General features: G+C 32.5%; 4 protein-coding genes across 13 annotated transcripts; all 4 read right to left on the bottom strand.

Annotated features, from left to right (window-relative positions):
* Positions 1-1803: 1803 nt before the first annotated feature.
* Positions 1804-3136, bottom strand: LOC114407557 (chaperone protein DnaJ-like). The gene is made up of 5 exons (XM_028370706.1): positions 2778-3136; positions 2583-2670; positions 2417-2487; positions 2280-2336; positions 1804-2203 (listed from the first exon to the last, which is right to left on the bottom strand). Exons 1-5 carry the CDS (start codon positions 2886-2888, stop codon positions 2039-2041), a joined length of 492 nt encoding a protein of 163 aa, XP_028226507.1. The 5' UTR covers positions 2889-3136; the 3' UTR covers positions 1804-2038.
* Positions 3137-4067: 931 nt separating this feature from the next.
* LOC114407556 (calmodulin-binding protein 60 B-like) lies at positions 4068-10133 on the bottom strand. 8 transcript variants are annotated; one of them, XM_028370701.1, is made up of 10 exons: positions 9988-10132; positions 7829-7955; positions 7571-7672; positions 6938-7016; positions 6748-6782; positions 6102-6604; positions 5709-5863; positions 5428-5574; positions 4764-4908; positions 4068-4564 (listed from the first exon to the last, which is right to left on the bottom strand). In XM_028370701.1, exons 4-10 carry the CDS (start codon positions 6959-6961, stop codon positions 4350-4352), a joined length of 1224 nt encoding a protein of 407 aa, XP_028226502.1. In that variant the 5' UTR covers positions 6962-7016; positions 7571-7672; positions 7829-7955; positions 9988-10132; the 3' UTR covers positions 4068-4349. The 8 variants fall into 8 exon arrangements, with proteins under 8 accessions (XP_028226502.1, XP_028226501.1, XP_028226503.1 ...); XM_028370700.1 differs by having other exon boundaries at positions 7857-7955; XM_028370702.1 differs by having other exon boundaries at positions 7571-7659; positions 7857-7955.
* Positions 10134-10976: 843 nt separating this feature from the next.
* Positions 10977-14163, bottom strand: LOC114407555 (calmodulin-binding protein 60 B-like). 2 transcript variants are annotated; one of them, XM_028370695.1, is made up of 8 exons: positions 13727-14163; positions 13609-13645; positions 13425-13471; positions 12817-13331; positions 12595-12749; positions 12277-12468; positions 12041-12176; positions 10977-11678 (listed from the first exon to the last, which is right to left on the bottom strand). In XM_028370695.1, the coding sequence occupies exons 1-8, from the start codon at positions 13852-13854 to the stop codon at positions 11305-11307; spliced, it is 1584 nt and encodes a 527-aa protein (XP_028226496.1). In that variant the 5' UTR covers positions 13855-14163; the 3' UTR covers positions 10977-11304. The 2 variants fall into 2 exon arrangements, with proteins under 2 accessions (XP_028226496.1, XP_028226497.1); XM_028370696.1 differs by having other exon boundaries at positions 12050-12176.
* A 2823-nt stretch (positions 14164-16986) lies between these two features.
* LOC114407554 (calmodulin-binding protein 60 D-like) lies at positions 16987-21537 on the bottom strand. Of its 2 annotated transcripts, XM_028370693.1 has the most exons (9): positions 21253-21537; positions 21093-21168; positions 20481-20533; positions 19672-20165; positions 19348-19514; positions 18997-19200; positions 18656-18821; positions 17591-18119; positions 16987-17234 (listed from the first exon to the last, which is right to left on the bottom strand). In XM_028370693.1, the coding sequence occupies exons 1-8, from the start codon at positions 21333-21335 to the stop codon at positions 17626-17628; spliced, it is 1737 nt and encodes a 578-aa protein (XP_028226494.1). In that variant the 5' UTR covers positions 21336-21537; the 3' UTR covers positions 16987-17234; positions 17591-17625. The 2 variants fall into 2 exon arrangements, with proteins under 2 accessions (XP_028226494.1, XP_028226493.1); XM_028370692.1 differs by lacking the exon at positions 16987-17234 and having other exon boundaries at positions 17369-18119.
* Positions 21538-22191: the final 654 nt, after the last annotated feature.

Below are 22191 nucleotides of genomic sequence, written 5' to 3'. Positions count from 1 at the left end.
TAAATTTAAAAATATATTTAATTTGATAGTTAAAAAAATATTGAAATCAAAATTTAAAATTTAAAATATGATAAGATTGTTAGTTTAAGATAATGATTAAAATTAAATTTTTAAATATATTAAATTTGGTAGTTATAAAAAATATTGAAACCAAAATTTAAGATTTAAAATTTAATTATTAATCATATGTGGATTCAAAAATTTTAAAAAAAATCTAGAAAAAAATGGATTGTCAATCCATAAATGAATAATCATCCAACTTTTCCTTATCCTCTTGAATAACGCACTTACACTATTGGAGACAGAAAATGCTCGCTCAAAATAGGAGACTAACAGAAGCTAACAAAAACAGCAAAAAATATGCCCCAAGCAGTTGCCCTACTTGGTCTGTTGAATTATGGCCCAAAAAGAAACCAATGCTATTGGTGCGGTGCCTTCAGCTTTTTGCCTTTTCCTACTCCGCAGGTAACCACCTTACCGCTCAATTCAATTTAATTGGATTTTTTTTTTCTAGAACAAAAAAAAAATGAATATTTATTAGTACTGCTAGATGGGAATGATTTTTGTCATTAACAACTACTTTATCAAGTTATCGAATATAATTGTCTACTTAGTTTCTTATGTTGACACTGTAACATGAGAGAGAGTTCATACTGAGCTGTTGTTGTCAATGTGATTGTATTCCTTTTGGCATGTCTCATAACATCTAATCAAATCAGAAAACATACAAAAAAGTCGATATAAAATTGGGCGAATAGGACTCCCACCCTTCTCACTTTCTTAATTATATATTTTCACTTTTGTTTTATCTTCCTTGGATTACCATCACAACTAGTTAAAAGAAAAATCTATGAAACTATCATCTTTATTTATTTATTTTTAAAAATATATATCTCTTTTAATCTACTTTCTTTTATTTTATCTTCAAACTGTAAATTATCAATATTTAAAAATAGCATTATATCACACTTTAATTTCTACATTCAAGATTTAATTGTATAAAATTAAACATATGCAATGCGCCAGTTAAAATGTTAACTTATTAAAAAATATTATACGTGTATTGATAATTTTTCAATAAAGTGTTATAAAATTATAGTATAATCAATCAATTTATATGAAATGTGTAATAGATTGGATATTTTGCATTTATTACTAAATAATTGTATAGTGCAATATTTAACTTAAGTAGATTTTGTATTTTAAATTGCAATAAAATAAGTGGTTGTGACATTATTTAGGCTTCAAACTTTTGCACATTACTATATTGTGTACAACTTTCAATTTATGTATACAATAAAATAGAACAAGAACGGGTAACACACATTCAAAGAACATATAAGCACCAAAGCAATCAGACAAAAACTAGAAACCTCTTTCTTGTACCAAACGAATTGATTTTATTATTTATAAATCGTGCACAACGGGCCCCGATACCACCTTTCTAATACTCTCGTACACTTGCATAAATCTTCACAGGAAAGACACGCCCAATACATGCATAATAGCACTTTGTCAAAAAAAAAAAAAGCATAATAGCAACAGCCTAAAATATATAACCGTTGATAAACATCCCTTCCGTAGAGTTAAACATTTTATTATTACTATAAAAATTAATTATACACTTATTAATGTAAAGAATTTTTACATTATTATTTAATTAACAAATTATAATAATTATTTTCTAGAATGAAACAAAAGATTCCCGTATGTTCTTTTTTATCTTTGACCGACAACCGTACTTTAAATTCAATAGTTTAGCATGTCATACACGTGTCATTAGAAGAACACAAAACACAAGGATATCGAAATGCGTCACGAAAATGTTAATCCTCTGAACTGAATCACTATATTTTTGGCAGGAAAAAAAAGAAGCCCCAAAGGGCAGTATTAGAATGCAAAGCACAATTTGCACAGTTGCACTTGATCTATTGTTCCATAACTAATAACTAAAGAGCATTACCAATCTAGTAAAAGGATTTTCATTTCAATCATCCAATGTGTAAAGAAAATTACAAGATGGATTCAGTACGGCGCACTAACTGCGAGAGTTGCTGCGCTTGGGCGCGTTGCCCTTCGATCCATATACTCGTCCTCGCTTTCCAGCCGTTCGATCTTGGTTCAAGTCAACGCCGATTCCATGGCCATGATCTCCCCCCACCATATCCACGAACATCCTCTGTAGGTCCTCCAAACTGTCCCCCTACAACCACAATCAAACACATTTACCTACGTCTTTCCCAAAAACCAAAAACAAAACCCATCATCAAAATCACTACCTCGTCTTTCACATTGTTCATCATCGAGATCATCTCTTGCATGAAGTCACAAAAATCCTGCTCATTAAAAAAAAAACATTTTTTTTTCTTATAAAAATAGTAATTGAAAAAAAATGAAAGGAAAAAACTTTACGGACTTGGTCTTCTTCCTCCAAAGGATCGTAGAGCCCCGCATCGTACATTGACCTTTTAGACTGATCGGAGAGAACTGTTACCCAATCGAAAACATCACTACTAATTAATCAAATTTTGCAGCAATTAAAACAATACTAATTAAAGTGATGATGCAATTTGCAAGGTAACCTGAGTAGGCTTCTTGGATTTGCTGAAACCGGCGCTTGGCTTCGCCGGCGGTTGCGGGATTCAGAGCCCACTTGTCCGGGTGCCACCTCTTCTCAGCCGGGCGCAAAACAAACATAATTTTAAAAAATTTCAGGAACTAATCAAGAATAGGAAAAGAATGAAACGGTGATGTATGGTTGTTTAGTTATAGTTTACCATAGCGAGTTTGCGGTAGGCAGTGCGAATATCAGAGAAGGAGGCATCCCTACGAATCCCGAGAACGGAGTAGTAGCAAGATCCGGCGTTGGATCCTCCTTCCCGATCCATCAAACTGCAGAGAAAGAGAGGAGAAACCCCCGACCCACAAGAAAATCCAAGAACGCAATCAAGGTTTGGATACTAATAGAAATTGAATGCTGGGGAGAATAGGGTTAATTAGCGGCGAAGAGGAGAGAGAAAAAAATATCTAGTCCTTGGTGCCTTTTGTTTCGTGGGGGATAAATACTTAGATAGATAGATATTTGGGAAGAAACTTCCAGACGCCTTGGCCTGGCCATGGGAAAGAAGGACTATAAGATATTTTCGCGCTGCTTAGTGGAAATTACACCACCCTGCCACTCTTCTTTTTTCATATTTCCTATTTTGTTGAAGAACGGGTGTCACTAAATCAAATCTAATTATTACTCTGTGGAATTAGGTATCTCAATGTACCAAGAACATCCCACTGGTTGCAAATATTCCCCATCTACGTATATTTTTAGTTAACCTTTTTTAATTTTACTGCTATATAACTCTTTTAGTATTAATTTTAGATTTATGTTTACCTTTTTTTTATGGAAGCAGTTTTTAATGATAATGAATACTCTTAAAAACGGCAACATTGATAAAATGCACTAGGTTATATATCGTGGAACCGTTAAATTCCAGCTTTTTTTTTCAATGCCATTTCGGCAAGAAAGAACAAGTCCCACGTATATTATATAAAGTTCATCATAAAATATGACTTGAATTATATAATCATAGCAATCAATCAAATTTAATTTATTTTTTTGTAATTTAAATATGAGGATTTTATAAAATTTTATATTTTTATTTTTTAATTTAATATTTTATTAAAAATTACTTTATTCCTAATCTTTCTCATTCAATTCTTAATTTCATAATTCTGAATTCCTTGGTGAGTCCTTCAACATAAAATTGATAAAGAAAAAAGAGAAAGTTGTGACGTAAACCTCATCGCACGATTTTTAATTGTCTTTTCGATGTTCACCAAAGGAATTGTTGGTATCTTGCAAATAAAACACATCATGATCCTCTACTTGTCTATGTTTTCAATGCACAATTTGTCACTAACCCAACTTAGGGCAGCATGATGCCGCCTCTGATGAATTTACTAAAAAATATTTAGATCATCTAAACACAGTTCCCGGGTTTAAAGTTATTTTTGATAATTTTAGAATCCGCAGTAATAAATTAAAACTACATTCAATTGTTCGGACAACGGAATTGTATGACTTATATGGGCATGACAACAGTAGCATTATATATATACTCGAATAATAAATCTGTGTTATAAGTTCCTCAAGTTTATTAACAAATTGACAACATAATTAGAAATTAAGAAATTACATATAGCGGCCTTCATCCTTGCTGAGTCTCTTGATTGTGGCCTTACACGTTGAAACTAATTAAGAACAGAAATAATTGAGAGTTCAAGTCAATACTGACGGCGAAAAAGTTTTGCCTTTAGCTGCATGCAGTGTGAGGGTGACCCATTTGAATCTTACGTCAAACCATCTTGCTTTTCCCTTTGTCTGATATATTCAACGCGGAGTTGGGAAAAGAGGAACTATTGCAATATTCTGCTTCATCACCATAGGGAAAGATGAATTCAGAATTTATCTCAGGTAAGAAATTACTTACGTTTTCATCATCAATCTGTGATAATATGTATCCATCAACAATCTGCCCCCCTGCTGACCAGTTTAGTCTAGAAATTTCTTCTGAAATGAAAAGAAAAATAAAGATGTATTCAAGTAAATTAAAACATCCTTTCCCATTTAAATTGTTGATAAAAGGCCGAGACAAAACAAATGGACTTAATTAGTGCTCCATATGCATGAACATGTTGCACATACAGTACAGTAGAAGTGTTTATGCAGGATATATATATATATATATATATATATATATATATATTACCTTGCTGAGCAATTGAAAAGTCAAGCTGTTGCACATCTTGATTTGGAGCACTGTAATATTGTGCATTAACTGGTGTCAATGTTTTCACTAACTCATGTGTTATTGTCTCAATTGGTACCGGATCCTTCAAATTTTTGTAAGCTTCCTGCCAGTGAAAAAAGTTTCATGATCACAGTAAGTTGAGGTACTATACACACCAAGATTACGATAAGATATGAATCATTAAATTTAAGAATCAAAAAATAATTCACTCCAAACAGCTAAGCGACGTAGAACCAACACTTAGATATATAAACCCAAACCAATATTAAATTCGGAAATTAATTGGATTTTCTCATGCAATCAACCTGTCTGATCAAAAAGACAATAACATGAAGATAAAAAATGATAAAAAAATAGGTAATTAATAATGGAGAGAATAATAAGAACTAGAGAGAAATAAAAAAAGTACAGAGATATTTGCTAGCTAGAGAGAGAGAGATATAGGAAGAAAAAAAGGGAAAATAATAAATATGATGGATGATAACCTAAAAAAGAAAGAAAGAGAAAAGAAATTAGTAAGATGATATAAGTGTAACAAGTAAGGTGAAAAATATTTAGGGATATAATAATATTACATCAAGCATTAGTTCCAAGATACACAAATATTAGGCAGCTAGCATACCCTCTGGTTGGAGATGAGAGTATTCTTCTCTGAATGATAATTTTGTCCATCAAATGTGGCTTCAGCAACGCAAGTCTTGGCATACTTTGCTTTCTTAGCAAGCTTAATAATTTCTTCCTGTTTCTTTTTTGAAATCTTGCCAAATTTCTATCGTTGCAGATCGAACAAAAGATTCAGAGATGAATTTTTACTAATATTGAAATTATACTTTTAAGCTATATATATTATATAGAAGTAAATGAAACTATAACAAGAATGGCAGGTGTTTTCTTCCTTAGTACCTCTTGCAAAGATGATGGATTGGTTTCATTCTCCTTCAACAGATCCCCAACTGTTTTTATCCCGTGCTTAAGCAGCCGCCGATAAACGTTTTTTGATATATGTTTCAAACGCCATGTTTCATCATTGAGGGAAGGAGTGTCGCGTTTCTGATTTTCTAAAATGACCAAATCACGTACGTGCATGTCAGTGATTAAGGCTTACAGCTTATTAAATCATCAAAATTGAAGCATAACACAATTAATCAACTACAATATGCGGATTTAAGATGGGTTGGGAGATTTAAAATGACGACTGTTTAATTGATTTGATATATGGAAAAAAGAAATAAAAAAAAGAATGATCGAATTGAAATAAAGTAAAATCAAATGGTTAGAACTGTGTTGAATTCTTACTCTCTCCTCTGAAATCCTTGGCAATAAAAGGTTTGGTTCTACCTTCCCTGATGTTAATTGCGTCTTTCAGATTTGATTGCAACAACTTGGCTCCTAAGCTGAAGCATCGGGTTCTTCTCCAGCTTGAGTTGTCAGTGAACTCAAGGTTGGTGATATAACCAACTCCATTTTCAAGTGTAATAATCGTATCTCCTTTCAGTAACCGCCCTTTATTGTCTCTTTGACGTACGATTTTGGCATTAAATTCATCTTCGCTCCAATCTTCACGCCCATTTATTGAACAGAACTCACCATCAAGGACACAAATTTCTATCTTGATTGAAGACAGTGAACCCTCGGCGACTATAGACTTAGATTCAATATCAAAAAGAACAACCTCAAGAGGAGTGTTGCCTTTTGCTTTGATCTTGGAGTTAGTATAAATTGTATCAGGCAATTCATTCTTAAAAACCAGTCGAAAGGGTTTGCTTCCCGATATTCCAATCTGATTATTATTAATTGGTCTGCAACATATTTTAAAACCCTATCAGTATTAATTAGATAGTTGGCAGCAATCATAAGGCACGCAATTAATTGTTTCTGCTTTTGATGAAATTCAAGGACTAATTAATTAATTTTAGAAAATTCAGACAAAAGAGAAACAAACCTTGGAAGTTTGCATTCCGCCAACTCCTCTCGTACCTAGTTAAGGAATAATATATACAATATGAATCAATAAACAAAAAGTTCATAATGTGTGTATTCGTTGCTACTTAATTAAACATGTTAAAAGCCAGTTGTTAAGATGAATATCCTTGCCAAATTCGTACTCTTTCTCAAAAGAAGAAGGTTCTTACCAATCTTTGGACTAAGTCTTTCATGTACCGCGCGATGTCGTCATTCGTTATGTGAACTAGAGACCTTAAACTAATGATACTGCACAAAGTAACCACAAAATTCTTGCAATTAATTAAAAATATATTATTCCTTAACTGCCTGAGTGTACTTAAATGATGTATTTTAATTATAGTTGAATAAATCTACAATGAGTGAAATCATTATAACTTATCATAAAATGGTACGGTTTGAAAAGATATGATTTTCCATGCATGAAGAGATATGAATGAAATATTGTAACTTTATATGTCAAAAACTAGATTTGTTCGATCTCCACTTTTTTAAACATTTGATACAAAAAATGAAGGTTTTTAATCTACAAACTTACCCGTCAAATTTGAAAGAAAAAAAAGAAAAAAAAAACTCCGATATATAGAGATCTAACTTTCAAAAATATCCAAGTAGATTCAAATTTAACAAACAACAATGACATCCAAAAGATATAGATATCATTATTGAACGTTCTTAATTAATTATTTTTGGTGTTCGCGTCCCAAGTAATCCAACTACATACCATTTAATCAATTTATTCATTATGTATATGAAAATTTTAACATATAACTCAAACAATATCGAGAACAACAAATTAATACCGGAGGGTATCCGATTGTTGTGAATCTTCACGTCTTCGCTTTGAATCTTGACCACGAATTTGAATACCCTTTTGATCATCAGTGCCCTCCTGCTGAGATTGTCTTTTTGAATATTCCATTTTAAAACAAGATACACAATCAAATTCAGTAACTCAATAAAACTTAATCTTTTTGGAAATTTTTATGCATGATAGGGCAGTGAGGGTAACAGCGCTTATATTCCTGAAGTATTGATGGACGGGGTTCGAGGAATTTTACCTGAAGGGGAAGATTCGAGGAATTTTACCTGAAGGGGAAGGTTCGAGGAACACTGAACTACTTATACCGTCGTAATCTGCATTTCAATTGAAATTTCCATCCCTTCACATGCTTCTTTCTCTTTCTCCTTGTATTCCATACACGAATTGCAGACACGTCAGTAACACAACGCGTTTTGTAAGGTAACTTATGCATTAGGCTAAAAGAAATTCATTCCAGTAGTCAAGTTTATGCACAGTTAATTAATCTCGTTGTTCAGTAATAATAATTCATGCAAGCATGAGTATATGTATGTAGTGATGGTGTAAAGTGATAATTTAATTAAAGATTGAGACACGTAAGGGATTGGTGGACCTGAGATGGGAGTCGAGGCTGCTTTGATTCAGGAAACAAAGATTAGTGGGGTGTCTAGAAGTATGGTTAGAGAAATTTGGGGTCCATCAGAACACGAGGGGATCGATAAAGATGCTGAAGGTTTGTCGAGGGAATCGCTATGTATATGGCAGAAAGATATTCTTTTACTCAAATGTACAGGGGTGTGGGTATTTGGGTCTCTGTTTCGAATGGTGTGAGAAGGGGTCTGAGTGCATACTTGTGAATATATATATATATATATATATATATATATATATATATATATATATATATATATATATATATATATATATGTATGTATGTATATATGCACCGTGCCAGTTAGCATAGAAGAAAAGGATGTGGGAAGAATTGTTAATGGCACGAAGAGGCTTTGGGTGCAATCACTGGTGATTTTAATGTCATTTTGAGGCAAAGGAGAGGGTAGGCAGAAATGTTCGAGTCTGTGCATCAGAAATACAACAATTCAATGATTTTATGCTATGCTCACAACATGTAGAGGAAAGTAATCACTTATTTGTGTTTTGCCCATTTGCCAAGCAAGTTTGGCAAGGTATTCTGAATTGGCTGGGATATTCTTTTTCATTACCTAACAATATTCAAGAACTATACTTACAGCTGGGGATGAACATAAGAGGGAAAAAGAAAAGGAGGTTTAAACACCTACTTTGGCATAACACATGTTGGTCCATTTGGTGTCACAGAAACAATGTGATTTTTAGGAATGCAGAGGTTGACGTGAACAATACTATATTGTTCATTAAATCAATGTCATGGCAATGGGTGTTGTATAAATCAAGTGGTAAACCTGGTTTCTTTTTCTCCTCGTGGTGTCTATGTCCTTTAGATTGTTTATAGTTGACATAGATGAGGCCAACTTGTATTTTTTTAGAGAGATGGCCTCTTTTTGTGGTTTCAACTGCACTTCTTGTACAAATTATATATCTTTCTTTACTATGATATATAATACTATTTGACTTTTAAGAAAAATGAAAATTTCATAATTCGCAATACTCCAGTCTAGCTATGGCCGCTAAAGAAAAAGTAATCGTTGCAAATTGTTTAGCTATGAATAGTCCTAATCAATGCAAGGGATGGACGCGTAAAAAGTAATCATTTTCAATGTTTATTCAACCTTTCTTAACAAGTTTTAGATGATTACAATTTTATATATTTTTTACAAAGATCTTATGAATCGGGACGGTGAAGGAATTCCTATAGACTAGTCAACTAAAGGCATAATATATGACTAGGAAATAACACGACAAGATAATTATATACGCTATTAGATTAAATTTAAAAAGTTAAATCTCCGTTGTTGAGAGAATATTACTTTGGGTCACAATTCACAAATATGTTTGGGAGAGGGTCCGTAGGCCCATGATAAATGTCCTATGATCCAGCCGGCTATTAAAGACAGTCCATGTGTTGACCAAAAGATAGAGAAAAATAAGCAATTTATTATTTTTTTCTCTTCAATTTCAAGCATAAAGAAAAATAAGAAAAAAATAATGTATTGGCAGATGCGCTGTTAAAAACATTTAGCACTGGTTTTAGATTCATCCTAGCAATGTCAAGTGTTGAGACAGAAGGACTAAAAACCTTGAAGTTTCATTATTTTTACAGGAAAGCTAAGCGTTGACCTAAATTAAGTTGTGCAATGCTCTGAAGAAGAGCCAACGTTTACAGCGAAGATTGGATTTGTTGACAAGATTAAGAATTGATGAAAAATATAGCGTGTGTAAAATAATAGAATTGAACTATGCAGCGGAATGACAACTGACCTGGGCAGAAGTTATTGCGAGCCATCCTTATGTGTACGTAGTAGTTGAGATTTTAAGGATAGTTGTGGCCATTGGTCAATGGTCATGGAGTGAAGAACAACCAAGAGTTTAGGTTTTTGAAGATAGCAAATATGAATTTGAATTGCAGAAAATTTTAGACCTCATATAAAGAAACTCTCAGCAGCTTCACTTGCCCGGTCAACTTAAGTTATTTAAAGTATTTATTGTTTTCTTATTGGTCTGCTTTCTTTATTATTCCGATTTTGTAATTTTTTTCTTATCTCATCTTCTGTGTTGGGCTGAACTCTCGGTCTCTTATATTTTTATTTTTTATAACTTTGCTTATGGTCCCATTATCAGTTCTAAGCGCAGACAAGAGAAGAGGGTTATTGTAGGTCTTCACGTGCGAATGTAAAATTTGTTAAAAATCACAAATATGAATCAATTGCAACAAATTATGTGTGCTAATGTTATACTGTTATCTAGAATTGTCACGCTATATGACTCGAATATAGTGCTAAATGAGTTGAAAATGTTGCGTTGGCACTTGGGTAGAAAAGAGTTTTATTACACAATATAAGTCTTGATCTTTGTTATTGGTTTCGGGAGTAAAAAATATACAACTCGACAAGTTACAAATTCAAAATCAAGTGGTGACAATTTCACGGGGATAAAAAATTGACTCTTAAAGAATAAATTAATGGAGGAAGATGATTAAGAATCACAAAGTAGTGTTAATATCATGTGCGATGATACGTGTAAGAAGGATATACATTAACTTTGTAAGTTAGAGTATACTAAATATCTTTTAGTAATTATTTAAAAGGGTAAACAAAAAATATATTTTATATTTTATTTAACAAATATATTTTAATGAAAATTTTATATATTAAGTTTCGGTGCGGGTTGATATAATGTTACTTTAACCTGACACGAAAACAGACTTTACTGAACAAATATCCTTAAATAAATTAACAAAAACAGCAATATCATTAAATTCCCTTTTCACACTTTTTTAATGCTATTTTTTATTTTACAGAAAAGAATTAACATGGCCTAATGGCAATGGGTACAGATAAATTGACACAAGTAATTTATAAACTAATAAATACTAAATTAAAGAAATTGACACCTGGCGTTGGAAAAACACATATTGAGGGAATAAATACAAATCCCAAACTTAAAGAATCGAGTACTATTATTCAATACAGAAAAAGTTTTGTCTCCTTTTTCGATAGCTTAGAAATCAAGATTAAGAGTCGGTTTATAAATATTATTTCTTCTCAACCAACTGAAATACTTTTCTTAACAGTCCACCTAATAATGTTGAAGGATTTGAGGTCGGAACACCTTCCATTTGGTGACATGAGGTATGACCCATTTGAGAATGTTTCGAGTCTTCTGCCAAACTGTTTTGCTTTTCCCTTTGCTTGATGTATACACAGCAGGGTTGAGGAAAAACGAATGATTGCTAGATGTTGCTCCATCGCCATAGGGAAAAGAGCAAGGATTAACTGGCTCCAATAATTGGTTAGGAAGAATGTAACTTTCAAATTGACCAATGTCCCATCCGGTTCCATCATCAATATTATATGTTTCAACGGGGACAACCTGCGACCCACCAGACAAGTTTAGTGGCGCTTCATGCACAATTGATGTTGAGGTGGTGGATATCCAAAGTTCTGATTGCCCTGCACATTCATACCATAAGCATATAATGATATAAGACCAATAATCACCACTAAGCAAACTCATATCAAACCAATGTTTTAAGGCTAAGAGCCTAAGACAAGGAGTCTATCTAATAACCATATAAATCGTCATTAGTTTATTTTGATTTGATTAGGAAAGAAGTGCTAAAACATTTCCGAAAAAAGATCAAAACAACCATTTTTCAAGTGAAGGGATTGAAAATATATATTCAAGTAAATTATTGTTCCCCATTTAAACTGCTAATGAAAGGCACAGAAGAAGCAAATGCTCTTAATGCTAGATAAGCACGAGGATGTTGCGCAAAAAAAGTGTTTATGCACGATATATAGGTACACAGTACCTTGCTGACCTTGATCTGGTGAACCGTATTGTGTACCCGTCAAAGTCTTCACTATGTCATGTGGTGGTGGCGTCGGAATTGGCACCAGATTCTGCAAATTTTGGTATGCTTCCTGCTTAACTCTTTCCACCAAACGCTGCCAGTGAGAGAAGAGAAGAGAAGTAATGTCTCCTTCAGATTCAGTTATGATATAATATATGGAAAATTAATTAAATTTAAGATGTATAACTACAAACCTGCTCCTCCAAATTCAGAGATTGCAGAGACCGATAGTGTTGCCCATAAAAAATCGCCTCAACCTTATAGATGCAGTTCAAGACAAGGGAAACGGTTGCATCATAGCGATACATGTAGAACCCATCATCGTCAACTGCACATTTTTCAGCATGTTCGATGATTTCGTCCCATTTTTTAACCTTGCCGAATTTCTACTTTCCACAATCAGATTACTTGTCAGTACTATTTAAAAATCAAATTAAGAACCAAAGTAGAGAATCATTGTTTTAGTTTTAGACACAATGCAAGAATGTTTAAAAAGTTGTTGTATATTTTACCTCCCGTAATGAACCGATTGTGTTCAAGCGCAAAAGATCCTTGACAGTTTTTATTTTATTCTTCAAAAGATCCTTGTGAAGATCACCGTTTCTTCTTATATTCTTCAGACACCATACCTCATCATTCAACGAGGGACGGTCGCGTTTCTTGTACGCTGAAAACACATACCAAATGTAAGGGCAGGCACCAACATAATAATAATAATAAAGTTTAGGACTTACGCTCTCCTCGTTTATCCTTAACCCTGAAGGCTTCACTTCTGCCTTCCCTAACGCTAACGCTAACGGAAGTAGATTGCAGAAATTTAACTCCTAACCGAAACTTTTTGTTTCTTGTGCCGATAGAGTTATCAGTAAACTCGATCTTGTTATTGATACAAGCAAACCCCTTTTCAAGTTTAATAACAGTCTCTCCTTTCAGTAATTGCCCCTTCCCCTCTCTTGGTTTCACAATTTGGGCATTAAATTCATCTGCACTCCAGTCCTCGTTTCCGTCCTTACCGAAATCACCATCTAGGACACAGATCTGAACCTTCATGTTAGAAACTTGTTCCGTCACTACGCGTTGTTGCGATCCAGCATAACGCAGCTCAATTTGAACTGGACCACCGTCCTCAGCTGTGATATTGAACGTGGTGAAAAATTCTATAGGCAGTTTATTCACGAAGCACAATTGCATGGCTCTGCCTCCAGAAGTAGAAGCGCCACCCTGTTGGTTAATGGATGATCGGGGGGAACTAAATTCCAAACACAATTAAAATTGATTATAATGAATTTATTAACGTATAAATTAAAAATAGAGGATATGATGGTGAAAAAGAGAAACAAACCACAGGCATGCGCAACCCCGGAACATAGATCGGAGCCCCTCTTTAATCTAGTTGCATTGGAACAAAACAACATATATAGATCGAGTTAACTTGGTTGTGGAATGGGATATACATATACTAAATAGAGAGAGAGAGAGAGAGAGAGAGAGAGAGAGAGAGAGACTCGTGGCATGCTTATGCTTACCTCTTTTTGAATTGCAGGTCTCAAGTGCGAGGCAATACTGCACATTAACCATAAAAACTTAGAGATGAAGATGCATGAAATGAACACAACTAGAACATGCATGAAAATAAACACTTACAGAGAAGCAATGAACATGGCCTCGGCTTCTTGTGGGTCGCCATGTCTCCTCTTAGCGAGACGTCCAAGATCTCTGTCATCATTACCTTGATGATCTTCCTCGTCGTCAAAGGTCCTTTTAGATGCCATCAACTCCACTCGCAACCAACCAAACGAATCTTAGTACTAGTTCACAACTAACAACGACACTCCTACACTTGCCTATAAAGAACAAACACTCGCAACCAACCAAACGAATCTTTGAAGTAATTCACAACTAACAACAACACTCTCAACCAACTAAACGAATCTTAGTAGTTCACAACTAATTAACCACTCAAACTCTCGCACTTGTCTTTATTGAACAATTACGAAACTGATGAGCCGCTACCGCTGTATATATATGTGGGCGGTGGTAGTGATCAGATTCAGCAAAAGATTCAAGGAAAATCTTCACACGCCATTTTCGCGGAACTTCTTCAAATTAAAATCAATCTTTTCAAGCTTAAACATAAATACTATTTTGCTTTCTTTTTATGTGTTTTTAATGTTATTTTGTAGAAATAAAAAATAAATTATTTTTTTATTCTAATAAAATATTTATAGAGATTCAGATTTATTTTCACTTCATAATAAATATATGTATAAATTAATTAAAGATAATAAAATAAATAGATATATAATTGATAAAAGAATAATTAAAATGACGTTGGACTTTAACAAAAAATTCTCCTATAATAATAAAAAAAAAAAACAAGAGAGAGTAACTTGTAAAAAACTATCACATAATTATACAAGCTTCCTTTTTTGATACTGGTTAGATACTAGTTAAAGAGAATATATACAATAAAAATAACTTGCAAAAGCAATTAAGGCCATGTTTTGTTTAGATTTATGTTTGGGATACCTTATAAATATCTTCGATTCTTCATAGAATAACTATATGAATTAATATATGAAAAATATATAATAGATATTCAATGTGTTATCCAATAATTATAAAGAGAAAAAGAGGAAAAAATAAGGAGATTTATAATATAATAAAAAAAATACTCATGAGAGATATATTTAAAATAAAAGATAGTTTATACATTTACACTAAATATAGCCATGCAATAATAACTGGGGTCACACGGCGTCCACGCGTGGTATGATATGAAAACTGCAAAGAGATTAGTTAACCGCGTTCAATTTTTTCTTCTTTGGTATTTCATAGAAAAAGTCTTGAAACTTCACAAATTCGTGTTCAATTTTTCTTCTTCTTTGTTAGATTTATTGTCTTTCTATTATACTTATTTTTAATGTTTTTATTCTTAATTTCTATTTTTTTATAATATTGATTTCCATAAAAACGTCGTATCAAAAAATATTGATTTCCATAAAATTTTATTTTACGATTTTAATTCGTCACTTTTCGTTCTATTGGAGAACCGGACTTATTTTTCTTCAAAGATAAGGATTGAAATGAATATTTTACTAATATAAGAGGGACAGATATAAAATTTTGGAAATTTATAAGAATTAATTAAAAAACATTAACGACTAAAATTGATTAAGGCATTATTTTCTAAAAAATTATCAATATTATTATTATTACTATTCCTCTTCTTATTATTATTATTATTATTATTTGAGTAAAACCAATCATCTTGAATTTGAGTCTTGGATGTATACAAATATGTTAAATATCTAAAGAGAATTTATTTATTTTTAATTAGAGTAAAATTACTTATATAATGAATGATGCATGTGATTAATATATAAAAAATATGTTTATGGGCCCAACATGAAAAGAAAAAAAACGACAAGTGTATAAGTAATTATTATTATGATGGTAAAATGAATTTTTGGTTCTCGAAGAATTGATTAAAATTAGTCTTAGTTTCTTCATTTATAAAAAAAACCATAATTTGGTTTTTGAAGATGTAGTCAAAATTAATATTAGTGCTTTTTTTTTTTTACAGTAGCAAAATCATATCATTTCCATATCAATAATATGTTGAATACAATGAGGGCTTACATTTAAAGTGTATAAGCTTGAGATAACTTATATGCAGAATATAATGAGGGCTTATATTCTTAAAAACTATAATTTTGGTCATTGGTACCGCATCACTAAAAATGGTAACAACGCGAGAGATCAATTTTAACTTTTTTTTAAAAAGAAATTAAAAGACTTAAACCATTAAAAAAAGAACTAATATCATACTTGGTTGATTTCCAAAGAACAAATAGATTTAACGCTAAGTAAAATAAACACTTCTATCAAACAACTTTGTTTTGGTTAAACAAACTTTTTTAAAAGTTAACCTAGTTATTCTAAAAAAGAAAAAAAAATAATAACCTATTTACTTTGTCAAACATACTTAATATTACTATTTCACCCTTTCATTTTTATCTCTCATAAGATTTTAAAATGTATGAATTTATTTAATGATCTTAAAATTCATATTTTCAATAATAATTTATGATTTGATAATGGGATAAAACTAATGCATCATCATTAAACTCATTCTCAAATGTCATATTTAATATTCTACCGAACATTTCTATAAGAAGTACCACTGTTGACTCGTTGACAAGTGTACCAAAACAAGTAGTAAAGTACTTGGAAGTCCGAGTGTCGAATTCACATGGATTTTGTTTGTACTTAGACTAATGCAAACTCCCAATTTACAAGCAAGAGATACAAAATTTAAAATAACAAATAGAAAAAGATAGAAGATAAGATAAAGAAAAGATAAAAGATTTAAAGATAAAATTAGAAGATAAAAGAATTAAATATAAAATTAAAAGATAAAGAAAAAGATAAAAGATTAGAAAAGTGAAAGATAAGAAAGATAAAAGATTTAGATAAAAAAGATAAATTCAAGATAAAATAGTGCTAGGAACTGACTTGCCTTGTTTGCCTAGGACGCATGAGTTTATGAGTTTTTCTTTACCAATTCAGGTGATTCTATCCTACCCATATCTTCATTTACTGGCCTCTGATGCCTCACGATGACAAGCCTATTTTACCTGTCTATCTCCCAAATGCCTTTGCAAAGACTCAAGATAAAATGCATAAAGATAAAATGTATAAAGTTATAATTCTAGATGTTTGCTAAAGCATGGACATTGGGTTACCATTCTATGCCTAACAATGTTAACCCTATGATTTATTTTCTTTGATTATTTTATTAAGCGTTACCCTTTCCCAAGTGTATAACCCTTAGAACATATTCAAGCATTCATTTCTTACCCCTAATTAGGCTTTATGCAGGATAAATAAGAAAGAAAATAGGAAAGAAAAACATGGTATTGCATTGATAAATAGTGAAGAGTACACAAAGGGAGTGAATGAAACCCCTAGGAGGGTTCTGTCGGGGTGTGTTGTTTTCCTTAGACTTGCTCTCCATTTATAGCTGCTGAAGTGGACTTTGGATCTTTTTAGGCACGCTTAGCGCGTATTGGGCTGGGCCTGTTTCAGATTTTCTTCTTTTCTTCAATTTTTCTAGCCTTTCTGTGTGTTACACCTCCAGTTTTTATATCTGCAGCCAAAATCCAACAAAACATCAATTCTTTAATATTTAAGCACAAATAACTACTAAATATTTTTAAAGACAATTTTACCTTATTTTCTATTATCAAAATATAATTATTTAACGGTTATCAACCACGAGAATAAAATTCAATAAAATATGAATCGACGATTAATCAGTATGTAGAAACTTGATTTTACAGCCAACAACCACAATTATACATAAAGAACCCGACACTAGGATGTACAGGAGGACCCCCTTTTACACATCTCGTTGGTGCAGTAGAAATTGAAGAAAAACAAACCCAACACTAACCATAAAAGACATCATGAACTAATATCCTAGATTTTGTAGGCACATCCTACCTAGTAATAAGTCCACAAAGGGCATAAAACAGAGTCTAATAGTTATGGTAAAATAGATGGCCATTCCTTCTGGCAGCTGCATCCCTTTTCACTGATATGACCCATTTGAGAGCAACACGAATCTTATACCACACTGCTTTGGTTTTGCCACTACTTGATATATCCACATCCGAATTGATGAAAGTAGAATAGCTGCTAAATTCTGCTCCAACAGGAGAACCAAATAAAATGCCAGTTTCTGGCTCCCATGTTGTGTAAGGAGAACAATCATCTATGAATTGAATCTCTGAGCTTTCATTCTCTGTTGAATAACCACCTCGCACGAATGGAAATTGCGATCCATTAAGGTCACAACTATCCTCTTCAGTGTACATTTCAGAGGAAAGTTCATCTAACAGATGACTGTTTTGTGACATCTCTGTTATGCCTGGCAGTGGATCAGCATAAACTTGGTGGTCATGCATTCCTTCATCAGTATATGAAGGAGAGATAGATGGTTGACTATAATCTGGAAATGTTACTGATTGACCTGCACAAGACAGATTAAAAAGATTATATAGAAGTATTCAACAGGAAGAGCACAATTGGCTAAAAGTGGACAAGAGCTATAACAAAGAGTCACGTGCATGAGAAATAGGTAAGTTTTGAAGGTAGTGAATGACATGGATTTATCAAGTTGGGTGTTGTGTTTGTGTAAGGAATAATAACGATATTGTGGGCATGATATATCCAAATTTCCCATAGTCTTTGTTCATATTTTGGGAGTTTCCTCCTATATTAAAAATAAGTGAGGATATGCATCCCCAGTTTATTACTACTTCAAGTATATAAAGAAACAAAAGCCTTTGTGCTTGAATAACTTGGGCAATATAGCACAGTGACTGTTTATGTACTCTCCCTCGAGTTTTAATATATCTGCAAGACAAAAGATTCTTATGGCATAACCTGTCCTGCCATAGCCCTTGCTTAGTGAATAGTGATTGATCCCTTGTAAGTTCAAAGTCTTGCTGAGTGATACAGAATAGGAGATGATGAAATAGCCAAAAGTTATACCATTACATATACCTTGTGCAGTTGAGATATTAACATGTTGCAGACCTTGATCTTGAGTGTCAGACTGCCTTGCTTTTAGACATGCAGCTAGATTTAAATAGTTCAACTTAGTCTCTTCAATCAATTTCAAATCGTACACATTTTTGTAGGCCTGATGCTTCACTATTTCCACCAAATGCTGCCAAGTAAGAAGGAACCTGATCACTTTTTGATCCACAGGTATAATATGATATATAAATAGTGATAAGGCAGGAATCACTGATTTAAAGAAACCAAAGATGTGACATAAAGTTTTTCTTTTAAGATATATCTAACAGCCAATTACGAACAGGTTATGACTTATGAATGCATACCTTTTCTCTAGGATTGAGAGTATCAGGTAAATAATAATTTTGCCAATCGAATGTCACTCCCACAAGGATGTAGATGGAATTGAATAGCAGGCCTACTTGCAGTTCTTCTGAGTGATAGCTGTAAAGCTGGTAATCATCTATCTCACAGGCTTTGGCATGCTCAGTGATTACTAACCATGACTTCTTTGGAATATTTCCAAACGTCTACATCCCAAGAGAAAAAGTTTCAATAAATATACTCATGTTAAGCATGGATTTAATTAAGTATTTATGTGAAGGGCGCAATAAGTAAAGAATGTCTAGCGATAACACAAAAGAAGAAAAGAAAAAGCAAAAGAAACAATGTTTTACTTCATATAATGAAGGTTCGTTGGTTATGTAAAAACGCAAGAGATCCTTGACGTTGTGAATTCCATGCAAAGAGAGCTGCTTGTGGATTTTTCCTTCCTTAGCAATTTTCTTCAAACGCCATATATCATCATTCAACTTCAAGTATGGAGGGTAGTGTTTCTTGTAGGCTTAAATGACAAAATTACATGTCAGTTTTGGAGTTGTACTGAATAAATAGATTATACTGAAAAATAAAATCCACGCATACAAGTTTAATGGAAACAGTAATTATATCTTAGGTTGGAAATAGAGAATGAGAAACAGAAGTAATCTATTAAGACTCACACTCTCCTCTGTTATCTTTGACTACAAAAGGTTCACTTCTACCCTCCTGAATCTTTTCTCCATTGGAAGTTGGTTGCACAGCTTTGACTCCAATCCTGAACCTTCTGCTTCTTTGCCATCTCGAGTTGTCAGAGAAGGCAATTTTAGTTATACAACCAACTCCACCTTTTAGCGTAATAAATCTCTCTCCAATCAATAGAGGCTCTTTACCTTCTCTTTCGCGTAAAATATTGGAATTGAACTCATCTTCAGTCCAATCCTCACAGCCATGAGATCCAAACTCTCCATCCAGGACACAGATCTCTATCTTTAGTGAGGAAAGAGGACCATCATTTACTACAGACTCAGTTCTAACATCAAATAACGCAATTTGAAGAAATGATTCATCTTTTGTTATTATACTAGACCGGGTAAAAATTGTTTCAGGCAGCTTATTAATAAAACACAACTTTAAATGTTTGGCTCCGGATATGCCAGCCTCACCAACCCTTTCCCTGCAACAAATTTGGACAAAAAGAATAGTAAACTAAGAGTATTACTCAAATAAATGGAGGAGAGTAAATACAGGATGAAGTCAAGAAAAGAAAAAATTAACCACATGACATAATTCCTCCAAGGCTCAGTTTCCTACAGGATAAACTGAGGGATAAAATGAGACTTAAAAAGATCCATGGATAAATTTTCAATATAATTTCACAATAAGATTGATCTATGAGCCTTTCCGATAAATTTTTAATCACACACAATCATAGGAAATGAATTCAACAATTGTGTGTTGTTAACACAGAAAATGAACATGAAGAACTAACCTTGAAAATAGATGAGCTTGGTCCTGGATTTTTTGTTCCACCACCTCTCTTACCTATTTGAGGAAGACAAATGAATCAATATTGTCGCTTCAAAAAAAATTAATGATAGGGGATACTTGAAATTTTCCCGTTCCCATAATCATTTAAATTTTTTTAAGATATTTAAATAAAAGAGTTTTTCCCATTTATATATAACGGCCATCAATGTCGTACCTATCTGTCAAAATGCTTCTTGGACTAAATCAACCAAAAAAAAAAACAAAATTGGGAAATAGGATGAAAAGCAAAAGAGCAGAAGGAATAAATAGTCTGGCTAATCACTAATGCTACTCTTTCCTTTCCAAATCAAATAGTAAGCATAACTAGGAAACCATGTGTGAGAATCACAGATATATTTATCAATGAGCACTAAGCAATTGCAGAAACCTGGGGAACATTAAGAATGGTATACTAAGTACTTTCGAACTGGTGATTGGTTGTGAAGTGATAGGTACTTTCACACATGTAGAAGATGCTCAAAAGTCAAAACTAACTGAAATTAAAAAAAAAAAAAAAAAAAAAAAAACTCAACATCATATCACCAAGATGCAAATAGACTCAATCATCACTTACCACTCTTCGCAGAAAATTTTCCAAATAGGAAGATTTATCACTCATCCATAGCGCGTTGATCACATTTCTAAGGCCACTGCATAAAGAGCGCAGAAAATCAAACTTAGACCTCATCACAGCCCGAAACACCAAAATAAGTATACAAATAACAGTTAAGTACCTGATTGATGCTTGTTTTTGCTCCTGAATTGGAACTTTGCCCCTGCCTTCGTGCCTCTGACCAGATTGCCTTTTTGATACCATCCAAAATGTTACAAAGCAAATGAACAACTCAAGGTTTTTAGATGTACTCTGAATGATAGATATGATTTAATAACTCAACCAAGCGTAATTAATTCAAGCCACAAATGCGTGTGTGTGTGTGTATATATATACGTTAAGTGTAGGAAGAAAAAACGATGCTTCGTTCGAGTACAGCGCACTAATAGGACACGTTAATCCCAGAAAGTCAATCCAGCTCGCATTTCCTCCTAAGATTCCCAGAAAGTACAAACAAAAACAAAACGGTTGGATATATACCATATTAGTATCTTGAACTTAAAACGGCGAAACTGACAGTTTATTCAGACATGTACTTTTTCTAATAAGAAATAATAAGATTTTCAACATGTTATTGCCTCGTCTTATATATTAATAAGATCCATTAACAAGGTAAAAAATTTATTGGATATATGTAAAATAAATATTTAAGAGTAAGAGTGTAAAATAATTTTTTTGACGAGTAATTTTCTTTGGAAATACTTAAAAAAAAAACATTTTCATGTTATCATGAATTATCGTGTAAACTAAAACAGTTGACTTTTTTAGTATTTTGTGCTGATTTTATATCAAAATCAAATTATTATTTTGATCTGTCACTTTTTTTTCTTATCAAATCATTTTCTTTAGTTACTATGACATTTTTTGTGATCTCTACATTATCATGTCACTGTTAAAAAATTTATACACAATTTTACTTTAATAATAAGAAATCACAAAAAACTTCAAAAAATCCACATATTTATATTTTTTATTATAACTTAATTATTTTTTAAATAAAATAATTAATTCATTTTTGAGTTTTTATTTATAAAAATAATAAATATGAATAATTAAAGAA

This window comes from Glycine soja, chromosome 3 (assembly GCF_004193775.1).
Source record: "Glycine soja cultivar W05 chromosome 3, ASM419377v2, whole genome shotgun sequence".
In the NCBI taxonomy this organism is placed as follows: Eukaryota; Viridiplantae; Streptophyta; class Magnoliopsida; order Fabales; family Fabaceae; genus Glycine; species Glycine soja.
This window is presented reverse-complemented; position numbering and strand designations above follow the sequence as displayed.

Coding starts and splice junctions, on each gene's coding strand:
- LOC114407557 (XM_028370706.1), bottom strand. CDS start 2,888: ATGGATCGGGAAGGAGGATCCAACGCCGGATCTTGCTACTACTCCGTT. Junction 2,671..2,777: donor CCTACCGCAAACTCGCTATG/GTAAACTATAAC, acceptor CCGGCTGAGAAG/AGGTGGCACCCGGACAAGTG. Junction 2,204..2,279: donor TGAACAATGTGAAAGACGAG/GTAGTGATTTTG, acceptor TTGTGGTTGTAG/GGGGACAGTTTGGAGGACCT.
- LOC114407554 (XM_028370693.1), bottom strand. CDS start 21,335: ATGGTATCAAAAAGGCAATCTGGTCAGAGGCACGAAGGCAGGGGCAAA. Junction 20,166..20,480: donor CAAGCTCATCTATTTTCAAG/GTTAGTTCTTCA, acceptor AATTTGTTGCAG/GGAAAGGGTTGGTGAGGCTG. Junction 18,120..18,655: donor TAATATCTCAACTGCACAAG/GTATATGTAATG, acceptor TGTCTTGTGCAG/GTCAATCAGTAACATTTCCA.
- LOC114407556 (XM_028370697.1), bottom strand. CDS start 7,689: ATGGAATATTCAAAAAGACAATCTCAGCAGGAGGGCACTGATGATCAA. Junction 7,017..7,570: donor CAACAATCGGATACCCTCCG/GTATTAATTTGT, acceptor TACTTTGTGCAG/TATCATTAGTTTAAGGTCTC. Junction 5,575..5,708: donor ATCCATCATCTTTGCAAGAG/GTACTAAGGAAG, acceptor CTGCAACGATAG/AAATTTGGCAAGATTTCAAA.
- LOC114407555 (XM_028370695.1), bottom strand. CDS start 13,854: ATGGCATCTAAAAGGACCTTTGACGACGAGGAAGATCATCAAGGTAAT. Junction 13,472..13,608: donor GACCTGCAATTCAAAAAGAG/GTAAGCATAAGC, acceptor CAATGCAACTAG/ATTAAAGAGGGGCTCCGATC. Junction 12,177..12,276: donor CTCTGAATTTGGAGGAGCAG/GTTTGTAGTTAT, acceptor TCTCACTGGCAG/CGTTTGGTGGAAAGAGTTAA.